The 15,703-nt window shown below is 45.4% G+C and overlaps 1 protein-coding gene across 1 annotated transcript in view; it reads right to left on the bottom strand.

The window, feature by feature from the left end:
- The window catches only part of PCSK5 (proprotein convertase subtilisin/kexin type 5), an 893,215-nt gene that overhangs the window by 51,519 nt on the left and 825,993 nt on the right, over positions 1-15,703 (bottom strand). Inside the window, exon 31 of the mRNA XM_029616187.1 lies at positions 7,587-7,823. Coding sequence (XP_029472047.1) covers positions 7,587-7,823 — 237 coding nt within the window. The remainder of the gene's footprint in view (positions 1-7,586; positions 7,824-15,703) is intronic.

The raw sequence follows: 15,703 nt of genomic DNA, 5'->3' as shown, positions 1-15,703 counted from the left end.
ACTGACCTTTGCTGGCACATGAATGGCACTGAAGGGGGAGCCCAGTCTCAGTAAGCGGGTACTGTAGTACTGGAACTACTGTCCTAATGTGATAGGAGAGGAAGAATATTTTTGCGGCAGAAGGGGACTTCAAAATAAGATGACTCACTGCTTCTCACAGACAACTCCATTTCCATAGGGAGGATAATTTTCAAAGGTATTTAGTTGGGCAAATAAATAATTAGCCAGCTAGATTTCCCTAACAGAAAATTGCACCTCCTCAGAGTAGCTTAAAGTGCTTCCAAAATGCATGTATTCTGAGCTGGATGAAAAGAGGCTTTGGGTATGTAAGTTGGGGAGTAAACAATGTGCATATATAAATGTATTTCCAATGTACGCATGTTTTTTGACCTATTCCACACCATTGTAAATAATGAAAGTGCAAACTTTGTAGGCAGTTTCAAAGGGGACTCTACCCACTTTATTTTCTTCCCCGTTGTAAATTAGTTTCATAATCCACAGATACAAAAGTGCCCATGTAATCTGGAGAAAATGCAGGCTGCTGAAAAATTCCCCATAGTGGGGAAAATATTAAATCAATAAAATATTACACTAATGTAGCAACTACAGGAAATATAAACGTGTAAACATTTTTATATCAAATGCAAAAAAAGTCAGGTATCATTTTTCTGTTCTGAAATTATTATAATAATCCTGCTATCTTGTTGATTTGAAAATAGGATGATATACCAGCAAAATCCAGTGTTTTCACACAGAAACCTTTGCCTACTCTTGCAGCATACATGCGATAGCTTTCCTTTCCAGTATGCAAGACAGAGATATAGCTATTTGAGGTGTCACAATTGTTGTATATACATCAGAGATTAGGTCATCCTTAATTTCCTTATACTCCTGAAGAGATCCCTAAGCATTCTGAGATCCATGCATTATATAATATAGCATTCATTCTGTTAGATTTACTCTGAAGGTGAAAATGGCCCTGCAATGTCCAAGTGTAGCCGATTCATTGTTGCTTCAAACTGGTGCTCTTGGAGGCCTGCCCATTGCCTTCTGTTCGGATGTCTTTCATGCCCTGCAGTACTGAGAATACTGGACATCATTCTACATATGTTCTCTTAGTCCATCCCAGTAATAACCCCTGCAGATGTGATTTAAGAGTCTTTTCTTCTCCCACGTCCCAGGCTAGGGGAGCTTCATGGCAAGCATGCAGCACTTCTTCCCATCTGGATGCTGTATTTGGAGTTTCGGGGTAGGCCCAAGTTCTGGACTGCCTTTCAAGCAATAGTAAGACTCTGGGCTTTCATTTGAATTCAAGGCCAACACAGCTTATAATGGTGCAACCCAGGGCTCTCCCTTGCCATTTGTTCTTTGTCAGGTAGTTCCTTCTACTCCTGTCATTGGTGCAGTACCTTCAGATCCGGGTCAACCCTCTGTGCAGCAGCATGCCCTACCTTCACTAACTTCTACTTCCAAAAGTTTGATGTGGCAAACTGCCAGAAGTACCACTTCATCTACATCTTTGACAAAATGTGACCATAACTGTGAGAGCAACTTCCACAAGGACTCAGGATCCATACAATTATAAAGTTGTACTGATTGAGCTCTTCCAGACAATGGTCTAATGGACTTTCTGGGTTCTGGTATCTAAACAACCAAGTGAAGCTGTTATCGTCTATTCAAAATTGGAACGGTTCACCCAGCAGATAAATCCGGATCTGTGTGGGGAAACATGCCAAAGCCAGGAATTCTTGTCTGGTCACACATTAGCACTGTTGGGTGGGTTTTAGGTAGTAGCTACCATAGACAATCACCTTTTCCACTCCAGATCGTAACTATGAAAGAACAGCATTCTCCAAATGGTAGCATCAGTGAACTTGGCCATGCTGAATTCCATGGGCAATTTTGGATTATTAGCAGGTTTTTCCTGGCTAGTAATCCCACTCCTGACACCAGTTGTTACAGGTTAGGTTTGTTTCTCTCCCTTTCCTGCCCCTGAGGGCATGTTTGGTGGTAGCATGTAATAAGGAGGGTTCATGCAGAAAGAGTCCAACAAATTTGATTTCATTTGCATAATTCACAACAAGCAGGAATGCTGAGGCACAGCCTGCTACTCATTGTCTTGGTTCTGTCTTTCCCCAAAACATAGGACACTTTGATTTCTCAATGCTGCTCTTCCTCACAGCCCTGGGGATGCTGACTCAGTCCAGCCTCTAATGGCTGCTCCACAGTTCACCAATTCAATTGTGGTAGTGCTCAGGTATGGGTACCAGCCCTTCCTAGGTATAGATGTCCCTCCTGGTCCTGTTACTGGCTGGCCTAAAATTTGAGCTAGCCACTTGCAGAGCTCCAGGCCATCCTGCCTCTAACATTGATAGCTCTTAACGCACAATTAAACTCTGGAATTTGTTGCCAGAGGATGTGGTTAGTGCAGTTAGTATAGCTGTGTTTAAAAAAGGATTGGATAAGTTCTTGGAGGAGAAGTCCATTACTTGTTATTAATTAAGTTGACTTAGAAAATAGCCACTGCTATTACTAGCAACAGTAACATGGAATAGACTTAAGGGGTAATTTTCAAAAGGAGTTACACATGTAAATGTAACTACTATTGTAGCAATTTTCAAAAGCCATTTACTTGAGTAACGTGCACTTATGTGACTAAATTCAATTGACAAATCAATGGTATATATTGTAGCAATTTTCAAAGGCCCATTTACTCGAATAAAATGCATGTATTTGAGTAAAACCCAGTTTTACACGAGTAAATGCTTTTAAAAATCAGGCCCTTAGTTTTTGGGTACTTGCCAGGTTCTTATGGCCTGGATTGGCCACTGTTGGAAACAGGATGCTGGGCTTGATGGACCCTTGGTCTGACCCAGTATGGCATGTTCTTATGTTCTTAACTGCCTAATAACAAATCACTAAAGGAGTCCTTTATTAAGCAGCAATACTTGGCACTCCCAGGAGGAAGAAATAACCATGGGGTTTACTAAGCTGCAGTACTCGGTACCTCAGCTTAGGAATCTGCATGGTATTTCTTAGGGGTGTGCATTCATTTCCTACGTATTTGTAATCCGCAATGTATAGGGCCGTATTCGTGGGGAAGTGAAACGTATCGTGATTCCCCACGAATACAACGAATCTTCGCCGAATTATTCGGCCGTCTAAAGGAGCCAATTTAAACAAACCCCCCACCCTCCTGAACCCCCCCAAGACTTACCAAAACTCCCTGGTGGTCCAGCGGGGGGTCCGGGAGTCATCTCCTCCACTCACACTCTCGGCTGCCGGTATTCAAAATGGCACCGATAGCCTTTGACCTACTATGTCACAGGGGCTACCGGTGCCATTGGTCAGCCCCTGTCACATGGTAGGAGCAATGGATACCCCGAGTGCAGGAGATCGCTCCTGGACCCCTGCTGGACCACCAGGGACTTTTGGCAAGATTTGTGGGGGTCAGGAGGGTCCCCCAAGACTTACCAAAAGTCCCTGGTGGTCCAGCGGGGGTCCGGGAGCACAAGATGACGCCGGCCATCCCCATTGCTCCTACCATGTGACAGAGGCTGACCAATGGCACCAGTAGCCCCTGTGACATAGTAGGTCAAAGGCTATCAGTGCCATTTTGAATACCGGCAGCAGAGAGTGTGAGTGCAGATGGCGGCTCCCGGACCCCTCGCTGGATCACCAGGGAGTTTTGGTAAGTCTTGGGGGGGTTCAGGAGGGTGGGGGGGTTGTACTTAATTCAATTTTAGCTGGGAAACGAATAAGAATTAACGCATGTATATATTGGGGGCCCCCCTTGCCGAATGCAACGTATCTGCCCCCCGAAGAATACGAATCCCGAATGCAATGTATGGCTTCCCTCTGCACATCCGTAGTATTCCCCCCCTACAGGAAAGTACTGCAGGATAATAGCCCCACTAATACTGCTGAATGGCCACCCCTTAGCTTGGGACTGCCATCCTGTCAAAAAGGGCCCAAGCAGTCCAAAGGTAACCCTCCCAAAGTGTTCCAAAACCCAGGAGATATTGCGAGTCCTCCCACCCCAGCACCCCCCTTCCCTTGCCCCACCACCTCTAGAGGTAGCCCTAATGAAAATAAATAATGTAAAAATGGGCTGCAAACTCCCCACCACCACCACCCCTCTCATCCCAATCTCACTCCTTTGCAAAATAAGACCCTCCTCCCCCAGCCTTAGGACCCCCTTGAGCCTTCTGGTGGTCTAGTGTGGCCCAGAGTGTCCCTAGGCTCCAAACCCTGCATCGCCTGATTTGAAATGGGGCTGGCCAGCCACTGTTCAAGTTCTACCTCTATCAGTACACTTAGATCACACATTAGTTCATCTTAGATTTTCAGGTTCCTCTGGTGCTCTGATGGAGTTTTGAATCATATACCCCCCTCCCCTCGGGTAGGTCTTCCTCTCGTCTCACTGGCTGTCTGTTCCAGCTATGCCTGAATACACATGCACCAGGAGCAGGAGGGTGGGCTACAGCAGCTGGCAGCTCTGCTCTGCACCTACTGCATTGGTAGCAGCAAGGAGAGGGGATGTGGCAGAAGGGCACAGTGGCAACAGTTATGGCAGCTAAGTGGTTGGTGTGTACTTGCTCCCGCCAGGATTTCACTATGTCTGGGAATGAGTAACAGGGAAGAGATCTGAGTAATTTCATATAAACCAGATTGGCCACTGTCAAAGAAAGGATGCTAAGTTCAATGGACTATTCATCTGACCCAACGTAGCACTTCTTATCTTCTTAATCTGATCAAGGCCTTTACATCTCATTGCTTTATGAACTTGCACTAAACAATTTACTGAATTTGTTTTTCTAAACTATGTTTGGAAAAATGACTGTAAACCAAACAGTTAAACATGCAGGTACAGTAGTTGTGTTAAAGGTTCAGATACAAAAGTTTTGGTTATATTCTCTTGCATACAAGGATTCCAAACAATAAAAAAAAAGTTCCTATCCAATTCATCCAAAATCTATTGTAAAAGCCAGAAGCAAACTCACAAGAAAGATGCTCTGAAGGGAGGCCCACCCACTTCCAACATCAAAAGCAGTATGCACTGGAACCCCTTATGTGCAAGAGACTGTCTTGGAATATATTTGTGATGTGGCCCCAGTGATACGCAGCAATCTTCAGCACAGGATTACCATTTAATACTCTAACCAGGCCTGGAGGGCCACAGCAGTGTACAAGCTCGGTTGTTTTCAGCATACAACAATTTTGGTTGACAATGAAACCATCAGCTTGGTTCCATCAGACCAGTGGCTTTTAAAGCCATCTCTGTAATTCCATGTTCTAGGACGATGCAAGCATTTGGTTGTGTGTACATGTTAACCCTAATGAAGATTCTGGCATGGGAACCACAATGTCAGTTTGTAAATGCAAATATAAATTCCCATAATTAAATCAGCACCAGCTATCCTCCTCCTTTCCAGTGGCTTTTACCCAACCCCTCAACCATGTTACTGTCCTCCATTAACTGTCCCAAGCGTGCCCTAATTCTGTTACATTGCTGGTTCCAACACTTCCACTAATAGGGCTGTTTTAGGCCTTGTCATCTGCCTTTTTGATTCATACAAGAACAATACCTCATCCAACACCCAGAGCCTTTTTCCAAGTCTCACTTCCACACAGGCCACCAAAATTAGTGTGGCTGCTGTCCAAAATATCTTCACTTCCCCATATTCATCGATGTTTAGGTTTTAATTACTGTATTGCCGTGCAAGTAACCCCAGCCCAAAGCAGTTGTACCACTGTCGTTAAGGTTGATTATCTCACTGCTGATTAGGATGGCAGCCGTTGCTTCCTGCAGGCTGTGCCATTACTGTTAGGGTTTTAACCATGGTCTGAAGGCCTAACGCAGCTGTACCACTGCTGGTTTTGGCTGTAACAACAACCGCTTCATGTAAGTTACGTCAATCTTCTTGGAAGTCTAATGTAGTCATACCACCACTCTCTACCCATTCACTTCTATTTTGCTCTCTTTATATGTTCATCCAACCAAAGAGGTAGAATCTCAACTCACTTTGGTAATTTTTGATTGAAAGGGACATAATCAAAGAGCAAAAATAAAAATAAATAGAATAAACTGGCAGAGGTAATGGGCCAACTGATCTGCTTCATTTACTATGCTACTATATAATACTTTAATGCTATTAGAAGTATATGATGTTAAATTTAATTCTAATTTAATTTTTAATTAATGTGCCATGTTTTCCAGAAGTATAACTTTGCTCAAAACAGATTACATCTATAATTAATACAAACTGACTTACTATGTGACTGATGCAAAAAGCTGTAAAACTTCATGCAAAAATTTCATAAAATGCCCACAAATGCACAAACACACTAAACTGTGAGTATTTTGTGCGAAATATTTCAGAAAAGCTCCTATTGTGAAAACATTTTGCAAACTGCTCTGCAGTAGTAAACTTCCATAAGTAATCCACTACACAAAAGTTTATTCAATTGAAAAATTAATGAGCTGCTGCAATGCAAAATCAGGCAAAGCAGCTCACAAAATTTTGCAAGAATGGACATGTGAAAAATGTTTCGTGAACCATTTTCTCAAAAAAATATAGCTACACCTTAAGAGATGTAGTTATTTTCCCAGCTGGACCTGGGAAGTTGGGGTCCAAATGAACGACTGCAGGGATTTAAAGGAGTCTCAAGGCCTGTGCAAGGTGCCTCTCCCTCTGCCCTCATGTCAGTTAAAGACTCTGGCAGCTTTACTAGTGGCTCCTCCCACCCAGACTGTGACTTTTGTGGGCTGAAAATGTAAACTTAATACCCCTTTTATGAAGAACTGCTCCCTTGCCCCCTAAACCCATGCAAAACCTCAGTTTGGGGGTCAACCTCCCCATGCCCCCAAAAGCTTATCCCTTCGAAGGAGGAGCGATCCCCACTCACTTCTGAAGCTTATCCCTTCGGAGCAGGAGCGATCCCCACTCACTTCTGGCCCCATCAGCGCCTGATTACAAAATGGTGCCGGCTGACAGAGAGAGCTCCTTCTTCCTGTGGTTAACCAGTGCCATTTTGAAATCGGGCACTGATGGGGCAGGAATGAATGTTGATTGCTCCTGCCCCCAACAACCAGTCCTTGAAAGGAGTACGTTTTAAGGAGCATGGGTTGGAGGAGTCAACCCCAAACTGGTGTTGTGCATTTTATTTGGGGGGGGGGGGTCAAGGGTGCAGGGCATTATAAAAGGGTTTTAAGTTTATATTTTCAGCCCATATAAGTGGTGTTAGGCCAAGAGAGACACCACCACACATAGTTGTGCCTGGAAAAAGTACCAGCTGAAAAAGAGGCAGAAGTTTCTTTTTCCAAGGGCAATAATCAAAGTAAAACTACCCATGTAGTAAAACTTTCATTACTGGTGTAAGCTCTGTGGGTAAAAAGTGCCCAGGGAGTTTGACCAATGCAGGCAGTTTGATCGTTGCCTCCATAATTGTTACTTATAAAGTGTATTAATAGAAGATATTACATCTATATGCCAGTGGGAGTAAAATCTATATGACAGGACAAAATTGCTGTAAATATCCCAGACTACATGCCCCTTCTTATGGACTTGGTAGAAATACTGTACCTTGGCAGTCCCTGGTCTCTTCCTCGTAGTAAGTCCCTTCTGGGCAATCTCTGAAGCACTCTCCATTGTACAGGACAAAGGAGCTGCTCGTGCATTTCTTACAGTCATCGGAGTCTGGCCCATTGCATTCTGCGCATTCATGGTGACAGGGCGAGCACCTTCTCAAGTCCGCATAAAAGCCAGCAGGACACTCCCGCAAGCACTGGTCATTGTGCAGGAAATAGTTGATGCTGCAGTCTGTCAGGGAAAGAAAACCATCCACCAGTAACAGTTTATTAAAAATAATAAATAAATACAACAACAACAACAAAAAACAAACCCACTTCACTCTGGTTTGTCATGTGTGCTGGCAAGTACAAGTGATAAAATGCCAGCCAGGTTTCCAGGGCAATGGAGTTGAGAGTTTTCTTTTATCTACATGATGCTGTGGGTCCCATTTTATAATCTGACTTTCAGATTAATGCCTAATGAGTGCTGGCTGTACTGGTCAAGTTCTGTGGGAACAAACCCTCTTGATAAGAAACTGATTTGTTGGTGGTACCCAGCCACTGGACTGTCAAGAGCCACCCATAGGACTGTACATAACTCAGTCCAACTCGCACAGTTATCAGTACCATGGCTCTAGAGTAATTATCCCTGCATTGCCAAACTAGATGCAGAGGAAGCTCTGAAGAACAGAGAAGCAGGAGATAACACCTCCTTCTCAAATCATAAATTAAGCAGTCAGGCCTAATTAATCTGTAATTCCTTAATTAGTGTGTCTAGGCACACCTAATTCTGTATATTAACTGGTAACAAATCTTGAAAATATGTTCAGAAGATTGCTTTACTAACTTTTCCCTGCCCCAACGGTGTTTCACCTGACTACCACCTGATTGACGTCATCGGGGTGTGGCCAGCAGGAGGTCCTAAAACCAGCCCCCCCCCAATGGTGCGCAGCTGCCATCGGTGCATCGCCGAAGCTGCGCACGGCTTTGCTGGATATCTATTAACATCTGGAAGTTGGTCAAGACTTTTCTTCTTCATCATTGTGTGTAGAATTTGTTTGTTGGATAAGAAGTCCACTGAGAAGGGCCCTTTCTTAGGTTGGCTAAAAGTTCCTTTTTTTTACCTTGAAGTATGCCACATACTAAAAGAAAAGCTCAGCTGAGGGAAATTTCAAGTTCTTCCCCCATGCCTGAGCGTTTACAACCGCAGATAGAGACCTTCTTCACCGCACCCCTACCCTCGATGCTGGAGGGGAGAGTCGCTTAGCAGGTCCACATGGAGCGATCATCGATAGCACTGGCTGAAGTTATATCATTAAGCCCCAGCGAGCTGAACGTCCCACCACTTCCAGCAATACTTATACCTGAAGAGTTAGATTTGGGGAATGGATTTACAACTATGGCCCCGAGGGGGGGAACCATTGCAGGTCACCCCCTTTTAGGGGACCAGGTCAAGAAATGTCTGAAAATTATGGAAGCGGGGGCAGAACCAGAGGTGAAGGAGCAGAGAAACACCAGGTATTTCTCTTATCTTTTTCGATGTTTGAAAAACCAAATGAGATTATGTTGGAGAATGTATGGACTGTGTTGATAGCTGTGGGTAAAGCCATATCATCCTTAACTGCGGTAATGACGTAAAATAATCAATGAGTACAAATAACAGAAAATAAAGTTGAGAGGTTGGACGCTAAAATTGTGGAATTAGAATTAAAGGTTAATAAAATGGAAGTGATTCAACAAAAGATGATTCAATCAGATCTTGCAGCGGCTAAGAAAATAGAAAACTTGGAAAATTCCATGCAAAGTTGTAATTTAAGAGTATTGACTTTTCCTTATATTAAATTAGTTCCACCAAAGGAGGTATTTAAGAACTACCTCATACAAATTCTTAAATATCCATTAGAAGCGGTTCCCATGATATCTAAAGCAATTTTCCTATTTAAATCTGAAGAAGAAGTACCTAAAAACATGGAAGTTTCAACACCTGCAAATGTATCTGAGTTACTGGAAATGTCATTAGAAATACCTATACAAAATAGAGAAACTCTATTAGTTACATTTGCATTTGTGACAGAGAGAAATTCAGTGTTAAGACTTTTTCTAAAGAATCATCTGACATTGTTTCATGGTCAAAAGATATGGGTGTTTCCAGACATCACTAGAGTCACACAAGCTCGAAGGAAAAAATTCCTATCCATGAAAACGGAATCAGTGAATAAAGGAGCGAAATTTGATTTAATATTTCCATGTAACTGTTTGCTTAGGTACAAAAATGTTAAATATATGTTTTTTGAACCTAGTCATTTAAGGGAATTCCTGGATTCTCATCCTTAAAAGAACCCGCGGACTGGTATGGTAAATAAATATACGGAGGGGGGGGGGGGGGGTGCAGATCAGAGTAATTGTATTATATTTCCTGATCAGCGCTCTGTTATAACCTTCAGCTCCTAGATTACCTGTTATTGTTATAAGACAAAAATATGGAGAGATTACCTATCTTTAATTATGTTAAGGAAATATTTGTATATTTTATCTTATTGCTGGAACAAGTTCTACTTGTGAGTTAAATGAGAGTCCTGCGCCGTTTCCTGTGGAGGGGTGGACGGTCTAGGCTTCCCCTCCGGTGGCTACAAAATGCTTGGGGGGGGGGTGGTCTGGGGGTGCCTGACCTCGCCCATTATAATCTCGCCTGTAATATGCGGATTCTACGCAATTGGTTACAGGGCACCTCCCATTATGTTCCCCTGTCCTTGGATCGGACCTTGCTATACCCACTGACTCCTTCTTACGTGTTGCAGGCCAGAGCGTGTTGTCTCCCTTTTGTTATAAAGCACTCGGCGACCACCCGGCCGCTCCGACAATCTTGGAGCCGTCTCACTCGGCTTCTGAAGATTCCCAACATTTGTGCTTATTTCCTGCCCCTTAGGGGCAATGTTGAGTTTCAGCCGGGTTCCCAGTCTACCATGTTCCGGATATGGGAAGCCAAGGGGGTGACCTATTTGGGCCACTTATGGACACCAGAGGGGGAGTTAATGCAGTTTCATGATTTTAAAATTCTTTATGATTTGGGCCCCTCTCATGTGTTTCCCTTTTTACAAGCCCATCACTATCTTAAGTCCTTACCTCCGGCTACAAAGGACATAGCAACATATAAGTCTCTCGATGATATATTTCATTTTGGGGTTGCAGCCACACCCTCCCTGTCACGCTACTATAGGGCCCTTCAACAACGGGCTCAGATAGATGTCTGCTCTACCCTGGTTGCGCGCTGGCATGCAGATGGTGAGTTTCAACTCACGGGTTTTATTTTACGTGTTTGTTTTCGGCGCCAAGCCAGGATCTCTACTAACATGTATTATAGGGAGATGCAATACAAGTTTTTAACTTGGGCCTATATATCTCCCCAGAGAGCCCATCAACTCACCGTAGCTTCCACACCGTTTTGTGTCCGTTGCCCCGGAGTGGTGGGCAACTTGTCTCATGGTTTTTGGACGTGTCCTGGGATACGAGAGTTTTGGCGCCGGATTGCGGACTATTTAGCAGATCTGATAGATGTGGCGCTGCCTATATCCCCCTTGTGGTTTTTGTTTGGTTGCGTCTCACCTATTAGGGTTAGAGATCCTGGCTATCGCCTGTTGCTACAAAAGGCGAGCTTGGTGGGGAAGAAGACGATTCTACTGACATGGCGATCTCCAGCAGCTCCCTCTTTTTGGACTTGGAGAAATCAACTTCATGCCATGATGACAATGGAAAGCTTGGAGGCCCGAGGTTCCCCTGGCCGTCGACGTCGCTTTGCTAGTATTTGGGGTCCGTATCTTCAACAATTACCACACCGAGCCAGGAGCATGGTGCTGAATGACTGATCACCCCTCTGTTGTGGGCCGTACAACTGAGGCCTTCTTATACGACTTCCCGTTATTATTATTATTGTTACTGTATACGCCCTCGGGGGGAGGGGTGAGAGTTCTGTGCGGGGGGGGGGGGGGGAAACAGTTGTACCATGTTGGGTTCTTTGCGGAGGGAGATCTGAGTCTACTCTCTCCTGTATTGTACTGTTTTCTTCACAAAACCCAATAAAAACGTTTAAACATTAAAAAAAAAAAAAGAAGATTGCTTAACTTTTCTGAATGTTTTCTAAACCCAGATAAAAAGAATCCAGTTTACCAATCTAGAAAGTGTATTATATAATGAAGATATCTATCAAGTTGATATTGGTTGTTCTTATTATAAGGGTGTCTTTACTACTGGAGCAAACAATCTGGTAAATTTTAAAAGAAACACGCATACTGCAACGCGAGCAAACATTTGCCTCATTTTATAAAGTCACTCTTAAAACGCACCTGGTACATATATCTTTTTAGGTATACACTGTTGCCATACTCAATATTAATGTGCCAAATGGCACGTCAATAAATTTATTAAGAGGGCAGGGGATGGTTTCATATATTTGTCAATAGGCAACCACCTTCGTGCCTTGCTTTTTAATCATTAACTCACCCTCCGACCTCCATTTCTTTTATTATATTTCAAATATGTGTTTAAAAACTTTCAGGTCTATACAGTAAAGCGCGGCCGTGGTTACCCTGCTTCTAACCCGCTTTCTAGTCACAATTTGGCCGCGTTAGTCCAACCCGCGATTCACTATCCCTTTTAACCCATCCTTACTGCTTCTTTAAATCAACGGGTAACCCTTTCCGCCCGCAGCATGTATATATGTAAATGATCGGATTAGCTATTCCCTCCCATACAGTAACGTGCGCCCCGATTATCACCTTTTTAACCTGCAGTTTTGCCGCATGTTTAACCTGCTAATTTACCGCCTACACTTTCCCCTGCGTTAGTGTGGCGCATCAGGTCAGAGAGACGAAATTTCACGGGCAAACGACCCCCTCACCCCCCCCCCCCCCAGGACAAGACCTTTAGAGGAGCCAGGATCGAGCAAACTTTCCTCCAGCCCCCGCTCAGCTGCCCTGGTTGTGTCCATGGGTGCCGATCTCCCGTGCGGGCGAGTAGAATGAACAAGGTATCTATTTACCCCTTGGAGAAAACTGACTTAAGACGGCCCCTGCTCCGATTGCAGAGACATCGACTTCTATGACAAATGGGCGTCTTGGGACTGGGTGCTGGAGACAGGGACCAGAACAGAATGCTTCTTTTAGCATCTGAAAGGCAGCTTGTGCTTTGGGAGTCCACACACGAGTGTTAGCCCCTTTCTTGGTCAAGGCAGTGAGTGGAGCAGCTAGGGTAGAATAATTGGCAATGAAGCTCCTGTAATAGTAAAACCAAGAAAACGTTGTAAGGCCCATAGGCCTACTGGCTGGGGCCAGTCTCAGATCCCCTGGGCGTTATCTGGATCCATGGAGAACCCTCGATCGGATATGATGTACCCTAGGAAAGGTAAATGATTTCACTCGAAGAGGCACTTTTCTAACTTGGCATAAAAATGATTTTCTCTTAGACATTGGAGGACAATCCAAACATGATCTCAATGGGATTCAAGGTCTTTTGAAAAGATCAGGATGTCATCAAGATATATGACTACGAATGAGTACAGGAGGTCTTGGAGGATTTCATTCATAAGGCATTGAAAGACCGCTGGGGCATTGCATAACCCAAAGGGCATCACGGTATATTCATAGTGACCATCCCTCATGTTGAATGCCGTCTTCCAGATATCTTCAGGTTGGATGCGTACCAGATTGTACACAACCCTCAGATCCAACTTGGTGAAAATCTACGCCCCTTGGAAGCAGTCAAACAGCTCACTGAGATAAGGTGCAAGGGGTGCCGGTCTTTTCGGGTTATGGCATTGAGCCCTCTGTAGTCAATACAAGGGTGTAACCCACCGTCCTTTTTCTTGACGAAGAAAAAGCCCACGCCGGCGGGAGAATTGGAGGGTCAGATGAACCCTTTTTCTAAGTTCTCTTTAATATACTCAGACATGGCTAGGGTTTCTGGACGAGACAATGGATAAGTTCTGCCCTTGGGAGGCATTGTGCCTGGCAGACGTTCTTTAGGACAATTCAATTTGTGTAGCGGAGGTAGAGTGTCAGCCTTCTGTTTCGAGAAGACGTCTTCGAATTCCGCATACTGGGTAGGCAAACCAGATAGGGTGGTAGACTTCAAGACGGAAACAGCTGGAGCTACATGGCGTAGACATGTCTTCTGGCATTTGGAACCCCACTGCACCAATGCAGGGAATGCCAATCGAACTACGGTTCATGGAGCTGGAGCCAGGGCAGCCCCAGGATGACTGGATGTGTGGAACGTTTTAACACATAGAAGGATATCTCCTCCTTGTGGAGAGTGCCCACGGTAAGACAGATAGCCACTGTTCAATGGGTGATGAGCCCTGAAAGATGTTCACCTTGAATGGAGGCAATGCGAAGGTACACATCTAATGGCTGGAGAGGAATGTTCAGAAGCTTGACAATGTCATCCATGATGAAGCTGCCACTTGCTCCTGTATCGACAAGAGCAGTGGTGGCAAAGGAGTGGGCCTCAATGCCCAGAGAGACTGGAAGCAGGAGTTGGGGGCCAGTGACAGTAGCGCCTAAGCTCGGGACCTCCACCGGACTTAGGCGTTGCAGTTTTCCGGACGGACTGGACAGGACTGCTGAAGATGTCCGTAAGCACCACCAGTAAAGGCAAAGACCCTCCTTCCTTCGACAGAGACGTTTGGTCGGAGACAATCACCCACAGTTCACTTCCATGGATTCCACCATGGGAGACGGTGATGGCAATGGAGTCTTGGCTGGAGGGCTTTGGACACACGTGGGACGCGGTGTAGGAGAGTGGGAAGCCTTTACTTCTAGGCACCTTTGCCGGAGTCGATGGTCGTTCTTCCCGGTGAGGGAAATCAGATTCTCTATAGACTTGGGAGTCTCACGGATGGAGAGTTCGAGAGTGCTGGAGAGTCCATCTAGGAAGATGGCTTGCAGACATCTTCTTGCCACCCGAGCTCAGTAGCCAGGGTCCTGAATTCCACCGTATACTCGGAGAGGGTCCGTGACCCTTGGCGGAGGTGGAGCAGATTATGGCTGGCTACAGCTTGGCGGCCTGGGTCTCCAAAGGTCTGCTTGAAGACAGCACAAACTCAGATAACTTGGAAAGCATGGGATCGGAGCGTTCCACAATGGAGAGGCCCATGCAAGAGCCTTCCCTTCTAGGCGGGACAGAATAAAGGTCACGTTGGTTGTTTCCTTCAGGAACAAGGAGGGTTGCCATGTGAACTGATTGAAGCACTGGTTGAAGAAACCACGACAGGAGCGTGGGTCCCCATTGTATTGTGGAGGTGCAGGGAGCACCAATGATGCTTTGGTTAGCATAGAGGCAGATAGGCCCATGGGATTGGCCAGGGCTGTATCTCACAGCTGGGAATGAAGCTCTTCCACCAAAGAGGCTAGCAATTCCAAAGCTTGGTGATGTTCTTTGACTGTGGTGGTCAAACCCGGTAGGGCCCTGGAGGCGGGAAACTCCACAGAGTCCATGGCCTTGGCAACCTTTTGCACTTGGAGGTGGACCCTTGTCCTGGAGCAGTGTAGAATGGCTCCCTGGTAGGGACAAGGAAGCACATGCCCCCAGGGGGTGGAGCACAGGAGAAGACAGAGGCTAGGATGAGCTTCACCACTGGAAGCCTGCAGTCCTCCCGGGTGGAGCCTGTAGGGACCCAGGCCGCTTGGACTTAGGTGGGCCTCGCAGGGTCTCCTGGAAAGGTAGTAGAGAGGTGTGCCCATGAGCAGCAAGGGAGCACGGTTGGTCACTAGGCTGTAGGCCTGGAGACAAAGGAAGGCCAGTACAGCGTAGGCGATGACAAGGCAAGGGAGAAAGCCAGAATCAGAGACGTGGTCAATGGCAGCCGGGGTCAGTTCTGAGGATCAGTCCGAGGAGTAGTCAAAGTAAGGGTCAGGGTTCCAGAGGTCAGACGAGGTCACAAGGCAGGCAGAGGTAAAGATCCAGGCAGCGAGCAGAATGGTCAAGGAATAGGCAAAGGTCAAGATCCAGGCAGCGAGCAGAATGGTCAAGGAACAGGCAGAGGTCAGTACCAGAGAGATAGTCCGGAGGTACTTCCTGGGGAGACAGATAGACGCTGGAACAGAAGGACGCTGGAACAGGACTGGAACAATAGGA

Source organism: Rhinatrema bivittatum, chromosome 1, assembly GCF_901001135.1.
Source record: "Rhinatrema bivittatum chromosome 1, aRhiBiv1.1, whole genome shotgun sequence".
Classification (NCBI taxonomy): Eukaryota; Metazoa; Chordata; class Amphibia; order Gymnophiona; family Rhinatrematidae; genus Rhinatrema; species Rhinatrema bivittatum.
Note: the sequence above shows the minus strand (reverse complement) of the source record. Positions and strands in the feature narration are given on the sequence as shown.